At 40.5% G+C, this 17,655-nt stretch overlaps 1 protein-coding gene across 9 annotated transcripts in view; it reads left to right on the plus strand.

Annotated features, from left to right (window-relative positions):
• Acsm3 (acyl-CoA synthetase medium chain family member 3) overlaps positions 1–17,655 on the plus strand; it is a 33,243-nt gene that overhangs the window by 13,383 nt on the left and 2,205 nt on the right. For all 9 annotated transcript variants that reach the window (XM_076551220.1, XM_006985708.4, XM_076551247.1 and 6 more), the window contains 9 exons: positions 5,313–5,520; positions 6,139–6,282; positions 6,434–6,590; positions 6,794–6,873; positions 8,333–8,456; positions 9,692–9,772; positions 11,567–11,668; positions 12,705–12,832; positions 12,929–13,028. In XM_076551220.1, the coding sequence (XP_076407335.1) occupies positions 5,313–5,520; positions 6,139–6,282; positions 6,434–6,590; positions 6,794–6,873; positions 8,333–8,456; positions 9,692–9,772; positions 11,567–11,668; positions 12,705–12,832; positions 12,929–13,028 (1,124 nt within the window). The remainder of the gene's footprint in view (positions 1–5,312; positions 5,521–6,138; positions 6,283–6,433; positions 6,591–6,793; positions 6,874–8,332; positions 8,457–9,691; positions 9,773–11,566; positions 11,669–12,704; positions 12,833–12,928; positions 13,029–17,655) is intronic.

Consider the following 17,655-nt stretch of genomic DNA (forward strand, 5'->3'; position numbering starts at 1 on the left):
TGACTTTTCTGCATACTGTTTGCTATGCTTAGAATATCTTTCCCTCAAAACTAAGTCCATAGCCAACTCTTATTTCACTTTCAAGTGTCAGGTGTCAAGATTTTTGGTTTTGGTTTGTTTTTAAAGATGTAATTATTTAATGTGTAAGAGTGTTTTCCCTGCATGTGTGTCTGTGTGTTATATGCACGCCTGGTGCCTTCAGAGGCCAGAAGAGGATGTCATCAGATCCCTGGATGATGTGAACCACCATATGGGTGCTGGGAATAGAACCTGGGTCTTCTGCAGGAGCAGCCAGTGCTCCTAACCTCTGGGCCATCTCTCTAGCTCTCTCACTTTTCAGTTTAATGTTATCTTCTCAGACAACTGTACCCTGATGTCTCAACCTGGATGCTATTTTCTTTAGGCATCTGTTATAATTACTGTTCTATTGCCGGAAGAGACACTACGACCAAGGCAATTTATGAAAGAAAGGCATTTAATTGGTGGCTTGCTTACAGTTCTAGAGGCTAGTCCATTTCCATTATGGTGGGAAACAGGCATGGTGCTGGACCAGTGGCTGAGAGCTTACATCTGATCCACAGCAGGAAGCAGAGAGAAGGGGCAAGACTGGTCCTGGCATGTTTGAAACCTCAGAGCCCATCCCCACTGAAACACTGCCTGCAACAAGGCCACACTCCTCTAACAAGGCCACACCTCCCGATCCTTCCTGGATAGTCCACCAACTGGGAACCAAATATTCATTGGTCTATGGGGGCCATTCTCATTCAAACCACCACAGCACCCTACAGTAATATATATGACTATTTAAACTTTTTGGGCATAGTAATTGTCTACATGTAACCTGCAGTTCCCATGGGTTAGGTATGCCCCTAAAAGGGCATTAACATAGCATATCTAGAACCTTCAGTGATTAGCATATAGTAAATGTTCAGTAAAATATTTGTTGAATTAATGTTCTGGTTGTCGCAATACATCACTATATCAAGTGGCCACTCTTTTATTAGAGGATAGCTAGTATATTCATTTCATATACACATATGAATTATACATTGGGAAAGCAGAGCCTATTTTCAAACAGTATTTTACAAAATGAGTGCACTCATGAACACTGCTTAAGCTCACTTTCTTAGTAGAGCACTGTTAAACTGGCAGGATCAGGTATACATTCATACTAAGACAATAAAGGAAGGCAATTGAATGGCTGCTGGAGAATCTTAGAGAGGGAAAACAGTACAGAAGGAGCAAGGGGGGGTTATAGGCAGACTCTAGCCAGGAGCCTCTTCCTCTGTTTGTCCTGAAGCCACTGCACCTCTTGTCTGTCTGCATCTTTCCTGCGTTGCCTCTTCACTCCTCTTGGCTAACATTCCTCTCCAACTGGGCTGTGTGCAGCTTTGATTGCTGTTCAGATGCTTCAGGCTCTGGATCCCGTGTGACCCATCTGGTAATCAACTCAGCATCTTATGTGTTTAGGCAAAATCTGATTGGTACAACTTTAGGATAAGCCAGTTAATATAGGTCCGAGGCAACTTTTCCTGATTCTTACGTGATTCCTGGGTCTCTCCATAGGAAGGAAGGCAAATTATCTTAGATGGATGAGAGGGAGAGAATGAACCATAAATCCAACAGTCTTAAGAATGTTAGTGTTAATGGCACATAGTCATTTGTTTTCCTGGTCATTTTTCCCATAGAGGCTGGGGAAATGACTCAGGACTGAAGAGTGCTTGCTGCTTAGCTGTGAGGACCTGAGCTTTGGATCCCAGGACCTAGTTCAGGCAGTTCACAAATACCTGGAACTCCAACTTCAAATGATGTAATGCCCTCTTCTGGCCTCTGCAGGCACCTGAACATTCATATGTACATATACTCATAAAGACACAGACACGAGCACACATGCACATTAAAAGAAACCCTAAAAGCCAGGCATGGTGGCATACATCTTTAATCTCAGCACTGAGGAGGCAGAGGTGGGTGGATCTCTATGAGTTCAAGGCCAGCCTGGTCTACAAAGAGAGTTCCAGGACAGCCAAGGTTGTTACACAGAGAAATCATGTCTCAAAAAACCACACACACACACACACACACACACACACACACACACACACACACACACACACCTAGTTGTAAATGGATTTTTCTTTGAGCCGCCAGCTCACAAATAATGATGTGGAGATTTATTACTATTTATAAAAGGTCGGCCTAAGCTTAGACTTGTTTCTAACTAGCTTTTATAACTTAAATTAACTCATATTTTTTAATTTATGTTCTTCCATGTGCTGGTTACATCATCTCCATTATGCCCATCCTGGTTATTCCATATCTTCTGTCTGGTGACTTTTCCTTTCTTTTTCCCAGAGCTCTCTGTCCCCAGAAGTTCCACCTAACTAACCTCTTCCTGCCGAGCTATTGGCCATTCAGCTCTTTATTAAACCAATCACACTGACACATCTTCACATAGCGTAAAGAATATTCCACAACAGCTAGTTGAAAATTGAAGTCTTAACTCAATAGGACTTATATATTGCTTAGGATTCTATACATAGATGATAACAAGATAAAGAAGGCAAAGATATGGTTGACACATCATTCTGGATAAGGCCTGTGACTATGGGACAGAGAGAAGGACTGGGAGAAGGGAACTTCAACATATTGTTAAATTCCGTTTCTTACAAAGAGTGCCATATATTGCTTATTTGAAGGTTGGAAACAAGCTGTCCATATATTTTTTTCTATTTTCACTTTCATATGTGGTACACTTTGCAAATTTAGAGAAGTGTAATCATAAGGTGACTTTAAAGGAATTTTTGCTTCCACTATTTGTGTTTATGGTTTTTTTTGTGTGTGGGGGGGGTGCATTTGTGTATAGGTGCCATGTGCCATGTGGAAGTCACACAGCTTTCAAGAGTCTGTTCTTTCCTTCTACCATGGGATGCAGAGATTAAACTCAGGTTGGCATGCTTGAATGGCAAGCACTATTACCCAGTGAACCATCTCTCTGGCCCATAAGGAATTTTAAAGCATTTAAGAACTATTGGACAGCAGAGTAGTCCAATGAATTTTAATGTGCTTTCAGAACAAGGACAGTACTTGGCAATGAAGAAGAGCAATGCTCGCCTGCAGTTCTAAAGTGGGACGTTGGCCCAGTGGCGTAGGTATCCCTGGGAATTTGTCAGACACAAATTTTGAACACCTTCTGAATCTAAAACTCTGGGGTGCAGCCTAAAATCCATGTTTTCACATAGCTTTCAGGGGTTCTGATTTACATATATCACTTGGGAAGGGTAAAAATCATCCAGAGGTAAATGCCATCTACCATCTCTTGAAGATTGGGGGCTAAAAATGGTGTGGTCCAGAAGACAGCTGTATGACAAATACGTAAGTAGGTACGTAAGCAGATAGATGACAGATTCCTTTTTCAAGGATTTAGTGTGTGTGTGTGTGTGTGTGTGTGTGTGTGTGTGTGTGTGTGTGTGTGTGTGTACAAGGGCTGGAGTTACATGAGCCCTGTGAGATGCCTGATGTGGGTGCTAGGAACTAACTCAGGTCCTCTGCAAGAGCAATGGGTGCCCTTCACCACTGAGCAATCTTTCCAGCTCAGGCAATAGATTCTTTTATTTTCAAATTAATTATTTTTAATTTTTTTAATATATTGTATTAGTCAGAGAAACATAACTGTTAGGATGGATACAAATGTTCATATATATTCATATACATGGGATTTACTAGAGTGGTTTGCAGGTTATGGTCTGACTATTGCAACAATAGCTGTCTCTCAATAGAAAGTCCAAGAATTCAGTAGTTGTTTGGCCCACAAAGCTGAATGTCTCAGCTGGTCGTCAGTATACATCAAAATCCTGAAGAAGTAGGCTCTGATGCCAGTGAAGGAATGGACTTGCCAGCAAGAGTGAGGGCAAGCAGGAAAAAAGCGAGCTTCCTTCTTCTATGTCCTTTATATAGACTGCCACTGGAAGGTGTGACCCACATTAAGGGTGGATCTTCCCACCTCAAAAGATCCAGATTTGGGGTGAGTCTTCCTATTTCAAATGATTTAATAAGAAAAAAATCCCTCACAGGTATACCCAGTCACTTGGGTTTTAGTTAATTCTAGATGTAGTCAAGTTGACAACCAATAATAGCCATTACATACATTTTAATTAAAACGTAATTACATTGCTTTCCCTCTTTCCTTCCCCCCTCCAGGCCCTCCCATATCCCCTCCCTCCAATGCTTCCCACACCCCTCCCAGACTCTCAAGGTGATGGCCTCTTTAGTGTTACATATATGTATAGATAGATGCACAAACATATAATGCAGCCTGCTGAGTCCTTTGTTTTTGTCTGTGACTATATGGTTTCAGAGCTGACCACTTTGTATTGGATAACAATTTGGGTGTTCATTCCTGGGAGGAGCTAATTCTCCCACTCTTCATTAGTTGCCTGTAGCTCTCTGTCTAGGGGTGGGAGTTGATGAGACTTCCCCCCTTCCACATTAGCAAGCCCATTCAGGTAAAATATCCATTCATTCTTTGAAAAAAATAAACCTAAGAGTTCAGATGTATTAAATTTTATTCTAAACTCATTACATGCTTTAACTCATTTAATCCTGGAATAATGCTATAAGGAATGTACTTTTATAATCCCAATTTTACAGATGCAGAAACTGAGGCTTACAGAGGTGCAGGCTTATCGGAGGATGAAGTTTAGGGTTGTCTGGCTCCTGGACACCGACACACTATGCTTTACATTGTAATTAACTACTGGCAAGAGGAGGCCACAGAAAATATGCATACTTCAAGAAAACTAAAACAATCAGTGCATTGTAAGAGGCACTGGACTGGAGTGGTTACATGTACAGCTCTGGAGTCCAGCTGAAGATTTGGATTTCTGTAATTCCACTTGTTATTCATAAGCTATGAGACATGCTATGAATAGCTGTTTACACTGGAGATGTTTGGGCAGGGACTGAATGAGTTAAATATACAAAATAGAATAATACCCAGCACTCGAGCCCAACAACCAATACCAAATATTACTTTTCAATTAAAATTCCTTCAATCTCAATGTTATGGGTGATCTTCAAACACAAGAAAATCACTCAACATTTAATGCACTCTTGTTAGGGCAAAAGGGTCATAGACTTGGAGACCTCTTCAAAGGCAAAAATCAGAACAATGAAAGACAAATAGATATCTTCCCTAGTTAATTCACTAACTCATTCTGAGACACATAGAACATGAATTATTAGCTACAGTATCCTAACTGTTATAATAGAGGTTAACCTTGCTTTTAAACATTATTCCTTTTCTATTCCTTTAGGGACAGTTTTAATCCCAGGAACCACTCAGCTGACCCAGAAAGACATCCTCTACAGACTACAGTCTTCAAAAGCAAAGTGCATTATTACTGATGATGCTTTAGCCCCAGCAGTAGACAATGTGGCAGCTAAATGTGAAAATCTCAGCTCCAAACTAATTGTGTCTCAGCACTCCAGAGAAGGGTGGGGGAACCTCAAGGAGATGATGAAGTGAGTAGCTTCAGTTTTAGACCAGTGCCCTACAAAGAAAGGCAATCATGAAAAAAATATCCAATTCAGTAGATGTGAGGTAAATGCAAATGGAAACAATAATCAACAAGAATAATCAGTGACCATTACAGAACTAACAGTGCCAAGCTTTAAAGTAATGAGTCTGGTTGACATTTTTAAAAAGCATTCCCTAAGATGGAGAAAGGTGCACAAGAGACTTATTAGGGAGTTCTCTTGTGGAACAAGGAAAGGATGTAGAATTGAGCAGAGGAAGAAATTAATTTTCTATGTATTCCCTATGAAGCTCTCAGCTAACACACTGGGAATCCTGGCCTTGCATGGATTCTTAGGGCTGTGAAAATCTACAGTAGGTGACCTTGCTCCTACACACCCACAGTGATCATCAGTTTGGGATGGGGGCTGTCCCTGGCAGACTTATGATTGTGAAGGCAGCCACTCACATCAGACAAGTAAGAGGATAGAGATAGAGTTAGTGTTATCTCAGGACTGAATCCAAGTTATTGATTCATATGCTGAAGAGGCCCAAGCACATGGGTTTTCAAACCTTCCTCAGAGGTCACAGTCAGGCATAGAAACACTGTAGATTGTCTTTTGCAGATATGCCAGTGACAACCATACCTGTGTGAACACGAAGCACAATGAGATGATGTCCATTTACTTCACCAGTGGGACAACTGGGCCTCCTAAGATGATCGGACACACCCACAGCAGTTTTGGTTTAGGATTATCTGTCAATGGAAGGTACTTCCACAGAGTGATTTGTGGACTGGCCCTTTAAATTTGTTTTTCAACAAATTATACATTTTTGAAAATTTATACATTTAAATTTCTACATAGATTTATGTGCATTCAATTCCTACCAGTTTATACAACAAGGCTATTTGTATTCCAGGTTCTGGCTGGATTTGACAGACTCGGACGTGATGTGGAATACTTCAGACACAGGCTGGGCAAAGTCTGCATGGAGTAGTGTTTTTTCTCCATGGAGCCAAGGAGCATGTGTGTTTGCACACCATTTGCCCCGTTTTGAGTCAGCTTCTATCTTTCAAGTAAGGCAGACTAGAAGAGGTTTATGGTTAGAGATGTGTTAGCGTTAGTGGTGTCACTGATGGGATAGGTAACTACATCTGCAAAGTCCACAAAGACAGGAAAAGATCGGAATACTTTAACATGAAAGAAAGTTTTACGTTGTGCTGTGCCTCCAGCAGATGAAATAGTTCAGTTGAGACACTTTGCTCTTTCTGAACTGCAGACCCTCTCTGAGTTCCCCATCACCGTCTTCTGTTCTGCGCCAACTGCCTACCGAATGCTTGTGCAGAATGATGCAACCAGGTAAGACGTGTTGGTAAATGGATGCTCAGTCAGGGGAAAGAGGAGAAAGGGGAAGCTAGGAAATGAAACACTTGTCTGTCCAAACCACAGATCCAACTAGTCAGTATAGGATTTAACGTCTTTTTTTTTTTCTTCTCTTCCTTCTTTTTTTCTTCTCTTCCTTCTTTGCTTTATTGCTGACATTTTAAAGATGGTTGCTGTGTCCAAAGCAGGCAGGCTCCCATTAACATGAGAGGAAAGGGAAGATTAGACCATGTCTAGAGCTCTAAATGCAGTGGTTATGATAAAAAGAGGGAGGGTATTTAATCTTTGGGGTGACAGCTATTACCTGAGCTGAGATAGTAGACAGGTTGCTCCTTTTTGCAAATTCTCCCAGAAAACAGAAATGAGAATGTATGCTGTAAATCTACTGTGATTCCATTTGAAATGCTTGGTTGTTGCTCAGAAAAGAAGACACTGTCACTGTGCTCACAGCTCAGCACTTCTGGTCTCCTGTGTTGATACAAAACACAGCTCTTGCTCCAAAGAGAGTAAGACATAGTTGGTTCTGAGCCAAATACTACTGACTATGGGTCAGAGACATGGATTCTGATGACCTTGAATGACATGTTTCACTGTGGAAGCAATTACATGAACTTTTATAGTCACAGAACAAAAGGAAGACATGAATCAATGCCTTTGCCCAACACATTGGTGACAGCATCAAGTTGGCAGCCTACAGGGGAGCTGGAAGGGGACCTCTTCTGTAGGTTTCTGATGTTATAACAGTCTCAGTTTTAGAGTTTGTGTAAATCAGTGGTCCTCTAAGTTTAACAATATATTTTTAAAAATTTTTACCTAATAAAATGAGGATAAGATTAGGTACATAGATTGGTAATAAATGACTACAGAGTGCCAAGAATATTTTTGGCCCTCTATCTCACCACAGTCATGAAGTGCTGCCCCTCAGCCTGTGAGGTCTTCACAGAGAACTTCAGTTCACAATTGTGAGGTGATTTTTAATTGATGATTTAAAATAACATTATAGAACTGGGTATAGTAGTGCACTTAATCCCAGCACTTGGGAGGCAGAAGCCAAGTTTGAAGCCAGAACTGTGTACACAGCAAGTTCCAGAGCTACATGTCACAAATGTGTGTGTGTGTGTGTGTGTGTGTGTGTGTGTGTGCGCGCGCGTGCGCACATAAGGGGGTACCTTCCCTAAAGATGCCATGGTATTTCTTTGCAACAAGTAATCCCGAGAGAGAGAGAGAGAGAGAGAGAGAGAGAGAGAGAGAGAGAGAGAGAGAGAGAGAGAGAGAGAGAGAATGAGAGAAACTAGCATTAGAGCAATCTGTTTCTGGTATCAGGATGCTACTTTATATTAGAGCAATCTGCTTATTTTGTATTAACAACAGTCCTAATTCCCATGTCTCACCATTTTTCCTTCTCAACCAAACTCACTCCATGTTGTTGGAGAAGCTATAAGTTCAAAAGTCTGAAGCATTGTGTGAGTGCTGGGGAACCGATCAACCCTGAAGTGATGGAACAATGGAGAAGGAAGACAGGCCTAGACATCTACGAAGGATATGGACAGACAGAAACGGTACCTGCCCCGTTGAAGACAGGGCTGAATGGGATTAGTCAGATAAATAAAAGCCAAAGTGTCTAATGTGTCCTTATGATTGCTGGAGGGATAAGGAAAGGTGTGGTTAGGAAACACTTTTTTTTTTAATAAAGAAAAGCTTGAGAAAAACTAACTGCAAAAAAACCTCGATCACATTTTTGAGAAAAATGATTAACTGGTTGGTGAGAATGTCACAATATTTTTAATGAGAGAAGTATTGGCCTTATGTGACAGAGAACCCTCTAAAGATTCAAAAATAGAAAGCTATGAGTGAGTTTCTAGTTCCCCAAGTATTGAGTCTGCTGGGAGAGTCCTTAGAAAGCAGATGCTAAATCATTCCTGTGATCCCAGTACTCTAAAGGTAGAGGGAAGAGGATCAAGTTCAAGGTCATTCTCAGCTACATAGTGAGTTCAAGACCAGCCTGGGCTATGTGAGCAAATACATAAAAGATAAGATAAAATAAAATGGACCCTTTAAAGAACTCATGCAGGCCGGGCGTTGGTGGCGCACGCCTTTAATCCCAGCACTCGGGAGGCAGAGCCAGGCGGATCTCTGTGAGTTCGAGGCCAGCCTGGGCTACCAAGTGAGCTCCAGGAAAGGCGCAAAGCTACACAGAGAAACCCTGTCTCGAAAAACCAAAAAAAAAAAAAAAGAAAAGAACTCATGCAGATAAAAACAATTATAGGGGGGTGTATCTTAGTGGTTGAGCACTTACCTAGCACATGAGAGACCTCAGTTCAAGCCTCAGCACCACCAAAGAGCACTAGAGAAAACTAATAAAGTAAGAACAACCTGCTTATTTTGTAATAGAAGGGGTGATAAGACCAGCAGAGAAATAGAAAAGTTGACATTTTCATTGGGTGTGTCTTATTTTTAGTGTTTGAACTTCTAAACCCTGAGAATTATTATTTAGAAATGTTGAAATTCCAAAACTAAATAGCAATAAACATTGACAAATTATTTAAACACAACTAGCATATAATTCATTGTACTAATCTAAGTACAAATGTTAATGTAATCATATAATTTATTTTCTTACATCTTATTGTGTATAGTTGTAAGCTGTCAATATCTATATTCCATGAGAGCAGAGATTTTATGGGTTTAATGTTGACCCTGCTTCACATCTAAGTTCTGTTGAATGAAGGCATGATAGATGAAGTAGTATTTTACATTACATATGGAGTTACCTTACTTTCTTCTCCTTAACCAGGTGCTGATCTGTGGAAATTTCAAAGGGATGAAAATTAAGCCTGGCTCAATGGGAAAGCCTTCTCCTGCTTTTGATGTGAAGGTTTGCATGTCCCCTTCCAGGAGAATGTTTCCTCACTACACCCACCCACACTCTTTTTAATGTGATAATTCCATGCTAATTCTATACCTTAAATTCTATACCAAAAGAGAACTGGGTGAGGAATGTTGGCTTAATACTGTCTTACTGTTGTTGCAAATACCTATATTGTGCCATGAATTCTGGGCATTTAATTTCCAGAAATATCCTGAAGCTATACTAATCATAGGACCATTTGCAGGTGACTATGTAGATAAATTAAAGAACTCACTCATGCAGCCAGAGCCCCAGATGGAAACACAATCTCAAACAATCTGGCTCCAGCATCCACACTCTTGGCCACAGTATGCGGTGAGGGAGGATTGGACCTTCTGAGAGTATCAACCAGGCCCAAAGTGGCACAAGTTCATAGTGATTGCAGCACACACTTCTCTCTTTGCTTGCCCATCTGTTTCCAAGCTTTCCTTAGCTACAGCCCTTATTACCATCTGATGCCTGGCTTTGGAAAGCATTTTATTTCCCCATCTGTACACTTTGCACAGAGATAAAGTTTTCTCAGGTCAAACCAGCTTCAAAGCTGGGTATAGACAAAGGATTTGCAATAATAATCATATTTTAAAAAAAAGGAAAACAGCAACAGTGGCAAAAAGGGGAAAATGGATCAATTTCCAGAAGACAGGGCTCAGACTTATACTTAATTGAAGTTTAGTTGTAGGTAGGATCAATATTTCTCAGGTTCATCATGCAAATCACAAGGTTACTTGTTTGAAATATTCACTCTCATTTCTCTTCCCTGGAACATCTGACTTAATAACATGACACAGAACTCTGGAATCCATGCTTGACAAAGACATATTGCTAAATAAAAGCAGGTTGTAAAACTTCCTAAGCGATGTTCGAATGTTAAATGTTCTTGTAATAAAAAAACCCAGAACCAGATATCAGGGTGAAAGCTGAAAGATCAGAGAAGCGGAACAAGCCACAGCCAACCTCACCGTGCTAACTCCTTAGCTAATCATGTTTCCTTAGAATGAAAGCCTCTGAGTCCTCACCGGAAAGGGTCTCAGCTGAACTGATTTAGTTCCTGTTTCCTCAAGCCTTATATACCTTTCTCCACCCTGCCATCATTTCCTGGGATTAAAGGTGTGTGCCACCACTGCCTGGCTCTGTTTCCAGTGTGGCCTTGAACTCACAGAGGTCCAGACAGATCTCTGCCTCCCAAGTGATAGGATTAAGGGTGTGTGTCACCACTGTCTGGCCTCTATGTCTAATCTAGTGGCTGGCTCTGTCCTCTGATCCTCAGGCAAGCTTTATTAGGGTACACAATATATCACCACAAAGCAATGCCAGTTTTTTCTGTCTATAATTGTCCCAAAGGACATTACCAAGACATTACTAGGTGGTAGAAGTGAGGAAATGTTTTACTATCCTTTCACATTTTGCTTTTGCATTTTTATAATATTTTATGGGGTGATAACTTAGGTAAATAATATATTTAAGAATTTAATGTATACTTAAAATGTTTTTTTTTTTTTTTTTTGGTTTTTTTCGAGACAGGGTTTCTCTGTGTAGCTTTGCGCCTTTCCTGGAGCTCACTTGGTAGCCCAGGCTGGCCTCGAACTCACAAAGATCCGCCTGCCTCTGCCTCCCGAGTGCTGGGATTAAAGGCGTGCGCCACCACGCCCGGCTTAAAATGTTTTTAAAGTATATATTCTGGCCAAAATGATTCAAAGATAAAATTTCAGATGTGGTATTCAATTAAAATTCCCTTAAATAAACTGTCCTGTTTTATTCTAGATTTTAGATGAAAATGGCACTATTCTTCCTCCTGGACAAGAAGGGGATATTGGTATTCAAGTTCTTCCTGATCGACCATTTGGCCTTTTTACTCATTATGTAGTAAGAACTTTATTTTAAAAATCTGTTTTCTATTTATTCTTCAAAAGTGTAATCTCAGCGTGTGGGATAGAGAAGCAAGAAGGCCACAAATTCAAAATCATCCTCAGTTACTACAAAGCAAGTTTGAGGCCAGTCTAGAATACAAGAGACCTATACCAAAACCAAACAAAGTACTTGGTAACATTCTTATTTTTACAAAACAAGCCTAGGAACTTTGTCTTTCCTTGAGAGGTTCATTGCCCTAAATAATAACCCCCACACTCAGGCAATTAAAAAAATAATGTTCTTGCCAAATAACACATTGGTGTTCTCTCCCTGGAAGGGAACCATAAAAGGGGGCTCTTGTCTATGCTTTCTCAACCTTTGTAGATCCCTTTCAACTGGCAAACAGGACACACTTACTTTCCTGACATCTGATTAGCTCTCTACCCACTCCAGTGGAACTAGAGAAACAAGGAACGGGGCCATGGAATTAAGTAAATTAATTTCACTAGAAGCTTTCTTATCTCTAATCATGGTATACAAATTAGAGCAAAGTTTATATCAATATACTAAGCAGTCCAGCTCATACCTGCCAGTGAACTTTATGGAAGGTAGCAATTTTTTTGTTTTCTTCTTATGCCAGTTATGGAACTGGTCTCTTATGTAAAACAAACCAATGCAAATACCACATCTGCTCTGAATTAAGCATTGTGCTTTCTTTTAACCCTTCTCTTTTTTCCTGCCAGTGTTAGATGTTATTTAGAAAAAGGCTTAATTTTGCCTACTCTCCAGAGCTTTGGGCTGCTGCAACATTTATCGTATGATCTACATAAAACATTCTCCAGGAGTTGCACCAAGTCTTTGGAACTGTAATTTATTTCTTTTATGCCGGGCTACATCCCTGCTGGCAATTCATTCCTACTTCACTCTGGTTCCTCTTCATTCTAAGGCTCCTCAAGGGAGCCAAGCTCTCTTTTTCTTTGAACATTTAAAAATGACAGAACAAAAGAATCACATTCATAATAATATTAACAAAACGCTATTTGTTTTGCAGGATAATCCTTCAAAAACAGCCTCAACTCTACGAGGGAATTTCTACCTCACTGGGGACAGAGGATATATGGATAAAGATGGCTATTTCTGGTTTGTTGCAAGATCAGACGATGTTATACTATCCTCTGGGTAATTTTCCTTTCCGTGTGTGCATGCCTGTTCATCAAGCATTCTGGGATGAATCTATAACTCACCCTTATGAGTCCCTGTCATATGTTTCCCTAGTTACCGAATTGGACCATTTGAGGTAGAAAGTGCTCTACTAGAGCATCCTTCCGTTGCAGAGTCAGCTGTTGTCAGCAGCCCAGACCCCATCAGAGGAGAGGTAAAAGAACTGATTCATTTTGACTTTCAATTGTGTTGATCATCCAAACACATACTTCGTTTATGTGTGTGGCTCTGTGTGTGCTATAAGCATATATGTGGGTGTGATTTCCCTGTGTAGGCACATGTGGATATTGAGATACCTTCCTTAGTCACTTCTTCACCCTACTTTTTTAAGACAAGGTCTCTCCCTGAAACTGGAGCTCACTGTTTAGGCTGGGCTGAATGGTGGGCCAGTAAGTCCCTGCCCACTACCAATCTCCTCCAAGCAGCGCTGGGGCAGCAGATTTGCACTGCCATGCATGGCTTTTTCCCACTTCATGAGGCTGGGGATGCAAATCCAAGTTCTTATGCTTAAGCAGCAGGCACTTTACTCACTGGACCATCTTCACGGCCCCTAAACACACACTTTTAAACAGTATTTCACTTAAACGAATTACTTTACTTATTAATGTTGTCATAAAACACAGGTGGCTCTCCTTCTGGAAATGTTTTTCCTAAGAGGTCTTTGATGCCAGAGGATAACAAGCTGTCTTCACAGATGACCAGTTTCACTCACAGGCTCTTAACTCTTCCCACACCTTGCTGTCATCTTCGCTTCTATCTACCTAGACAAGTGCTCATCTGAGACAGGATGGCTGTGGATACTTTAGGACCAGGGTTGGCTTGGAAGGCACCAGGTAATCCCAGAATACAATACAGCCAAGATCTGTAGGTGGGTTACAGTTCCTCTATAGTTCTAGAGTCTTGGTGGAGTGTTGACATTAGCCAGAGTGAGGGGGAAAAGTTTGACCTTCTCAACACTGGTGGGCTGTAACACCTCCTGGCAGAGGATAAAAGTGGGTGCCTCAAGGCATCCATGTACAAAACAGCAATGTGCTGCATGTCACAGGCAGCCTTTTGCTTTCTGTGGCTGGCTTGTTCTAGGAAAAGGCTAACTAGATCTTTGATTGGGTACTAAGTTCCAGAAGAATTGATCCAAATCAGATAAAATGAAGACTCAGAGACACTATCCCAAATATTGCTTTTTTTTTTTTTACTATGACCATTCTGCAGCTTACTGTGCACTGTCTACCCATTTTAAGAATTCCTAACACAGCTGAGCCAAACTACATCTGACAGTCTTCATTAATTTTTAGCTTATTCTCAAGGTGAATTATCTAAAAGTAAGAAAGATTTTAAATGATCATTTTCTTAACTGCTGCTATGTTGATATCTTCCCAGTTGAGTTTCATACTTTAAATTTTTACGGGATTTCACAGGCTGCTTTGCTTTGAAAATACTGTTTTCAGGGAAGATGTAACTTAACAGTGGAGAGCTTGAGTAGCATGTGCAAGGCCTGAGATTTGACTCCCAGTCTCCCTGCCCTCCAGGCTCCCCATGGTTTATGTTTAATTACATTTTCCTTTTTAAAAATGACTTATTTGTATTTTGTGTGCATTTGCCTGCATGTATGTCTGTGGGAGGATGTCAGATCCCCTGGAGCTGGAGTTACAGACAGTTGTGAGCTGCCATATGGGTGCAGGGAATTGAATCTGGGTCCTCTAGAAGAGCAGCCAATGCTCTTAATGATCTCTCTTAACAGAGAGATCCATCTCTCCAGCCCCTAATTACACTTTCAAAAAAGTTAAAATGTGTGAAGTGTATGCTTCCTATAAGCTATTTTATTTATCTACTTACCTGCTTAAGAATAGGTCATGTGATGTAGTTCCAGAAAGATCCTCTGGCCTCTGCTTCAAAAGTGTGGGGACTGGCCTTGCCTATGTTAGGCAAGTGCTCTACCACCTGGCACACCCCTGCTCCTGGTCCCTAACCTCAGGTACTGACAAAGAAGGCACTTATGTTCACATTCTGACATGAGACTAACATATGTGTTAAAACAAATTTGTGTAAAATACATTTAATCATGTAATAATACAATTAGAAATAATGGATATTGTAGACAAATTTCTAAACAGTCTTATTAAATAAGAAACACAGAGCCAAACACAGGGGTAATAGCTGAAGAGATTAGAGAAATGGCGAATAGCCACGACTAGCCTTAGCTTACCACCATGCCATAGCTTTCCCAGATAGAGCTTCTTCCTGTCTAACCTGCACTTTTATTGCCTTTCTGTTCTGCCTTCTCATTGGCTCTAAGCCCAGCCACATCACTTCCTCATCATTGCCTGTCTAGGCAGACCTCCAGGCCTCTATGGTTGGTACTGGGATTAAAGGTGTGTGTCACCATGCTTGGCTGTGTCCTTGACCACACAGAGACTCTGCCTGCCATGTGATCAGATTAAGGGCATGTGCTACCACTGCCTGACTTCTGTTTATGGCTTCGCTATGACCTCTGATCTCCAGGCAAACTTTATTAACATACAAATAAAATCACATATCAGCACAAATAAAATATCACCACAGGATATCAATGTCACAAGAGAAAGAGAAAGCTTGGGGGGTTATTCTAAATCAAAGGATATTTTCAGAGTAGATCCAATAATCTACCCTCTATTCGTTTTTTTTTTTAAGATTTATTTATTTATATATTTTGTGCATATGAGTGTTCTATTTACATGTATGTTTGCATTACAGAAGAGGGCATCAGATCCCATTATAGATGGTTGTGAGCCACCATGTGGGTGCTGGGAATTGAACTCAGGACCTTTGGAAGAGCAGCCAGTGCTCTTAACCGCCGAGCCATCTCTCCAGCCCCTTCAACAAAGACATAACAATAACAAAATGCTGGAAGAACAAGTGTGCACTACTATGCTTAGCAGGGTAAATCTTCCTTAAAAGACATGATTTCCAATAGGGACAAAGGGATTGGATGAGCTCTGTTATTTCTAAAAATGATGTTTAATATTTTAAACACTATTTGTAAACCACAGGAATGTGGAAGGAAGGAAGGAGCAGTGGAAGGAACTAAGGCATGCATGCAAGCAAGGACACCTCAGAGGCTAAGAACACTTGCTATTCTTGCAAAGGACCTGGGTTCAGTTCCCAGCAACCACACAGGGCTCAGAAAACTCAGTAACTTCAATTCTACAGTATCCAGTGCCCTCTTCCGGCCACCATGCACCAGGTCCACACATAGTGCACACACATACATGTAGACAAAACACTCATACACATTAAATAGAAATACGTAAATCCTTAAAAAAGAAAGGAACAAAGGAAGGTTCGCTGAGATGGCTAGGCCCTCCCATTCCTTAGCTTGTATAGCTCTAAGAATCTGACAAAGGTCACAGGTCACTGTTGGACTTGGATGTACACAATGATGGACATGCTCTACACTGGCATCCTTTAGTAAATAAACATACAGGGCTACCAGTCACATGGCTAGATTGATTAAAGAGACCTAATTTAAATAGCCCCACATTGCTAGTGGCTGCTACATGAACTGGCCCAGCCACAGACACTTCTATTTCAGAGAAACTTAGAAGCTTATGTAATTATTTTTTTCAGAATTACATTTATTTATTTACTGTGTGTGCATGTGTGTGTGCTTGTGCCATGGTGCTCATGTGGAGGCTAGAGGACAGCTTTTTTGAGTCGGCTCTCTCCTTTCACCATGTGACTTCTAGGGACCCAACTCAGACGTCAGACTTGGAAGCAAGTGCTTTTCCTCCTTGAGCCATCTTGCCGGCCCAACATGATGGTTTTTTAGCTTTAAAAAGCACCAAAGCAAAGCAAATAAATGCAAACCCCCTAGTCTTTGTACTTTCACTCCTGTACCTGAGATCTGTCATTTTTTTGATGGCTTCCTGTACTCCAGATGCTATCCTAAGCCTCACATTTAGGCTAGCTTTTCAAATCTGCACTCTTATATAGTAAGAAACTGAGGAACAGAGAGACAATCTTAGGTTATCAAGATCACACAACAAACTCCTTTAGGGCAAGGTTGTCTGACTTCAGTGTTCATAATCTTTTTTTGTTTTGTTATTTGGGTCTTTGGTTTTTTGAGACAGGGTCTCTGTGTAGCCCTGGCTGTCCTGGAACTTACTCTGCAGATTTCACTGGTTAGGAACTCAGAGATCCACTTGTCTCTGCCTCCCTAGTACTAGCATTAAAAGCCTGTGCCACCACCACCACCCAGCTTACTGTTCATACTTTTTTTTTCAGTGTTCATACTCTCAATCATAATGTTACAATGTTTTTTGTGAAGTTAGTATTTTCTGTAAAGACTTATAAAAACTTAGGAAGATAAAGTACATGTTATCAAAGCTATAAAAGTTAACGTCTGAACTAATGCCTGTAAATGGTTTTAATTTCAGTTAACAAAAATGTTCATAAAGCTGCAAAAATAAAATAATAAAAAAATAGGATAAAATTCTACCCACAACAAACACATGTACCGCAGCATAATTTCCCAATGACATCAACTTGTTAATTAGTAATATTTGGGTTTTTGATAAAGACAAAAAAAGGTAACTGGTCATACATTGTTTTAAAAAAAACTTCCCCCGGTAAACAATTTTCAATCTGAAAATATTTTAGTTACAAGTTGTCAATTCTCACCAAATGACTTTTCTAAGTGACTGTTTCAAATAATTTTTGATTAAGCTTTCCTGTTAGATTAAGGAATGCAGAAAATAAGTTTAATAAGATTTCAGTTTCCTAGCCAGGTGGTAGTAGTGCATCCC

The sequence above is a fragment of the Peromyscus maniculatus genome, chromosome 1, assembly GCF_049852395.1.
Source record: "Peromyscus maniculatus bairdii isolate BWxNUB_F1_BW_parent chromosome 1, HU_Pman_BW_mat_3.1, whole genome shotgun sequence".
Taxonomy (NCBI): domain Eukaryota; kingdom Metazoa; phylum Chordata; class Mammalia; order Rodentia; family Cricetidae; genus Peromyscus; species Peromyscus maniculatus.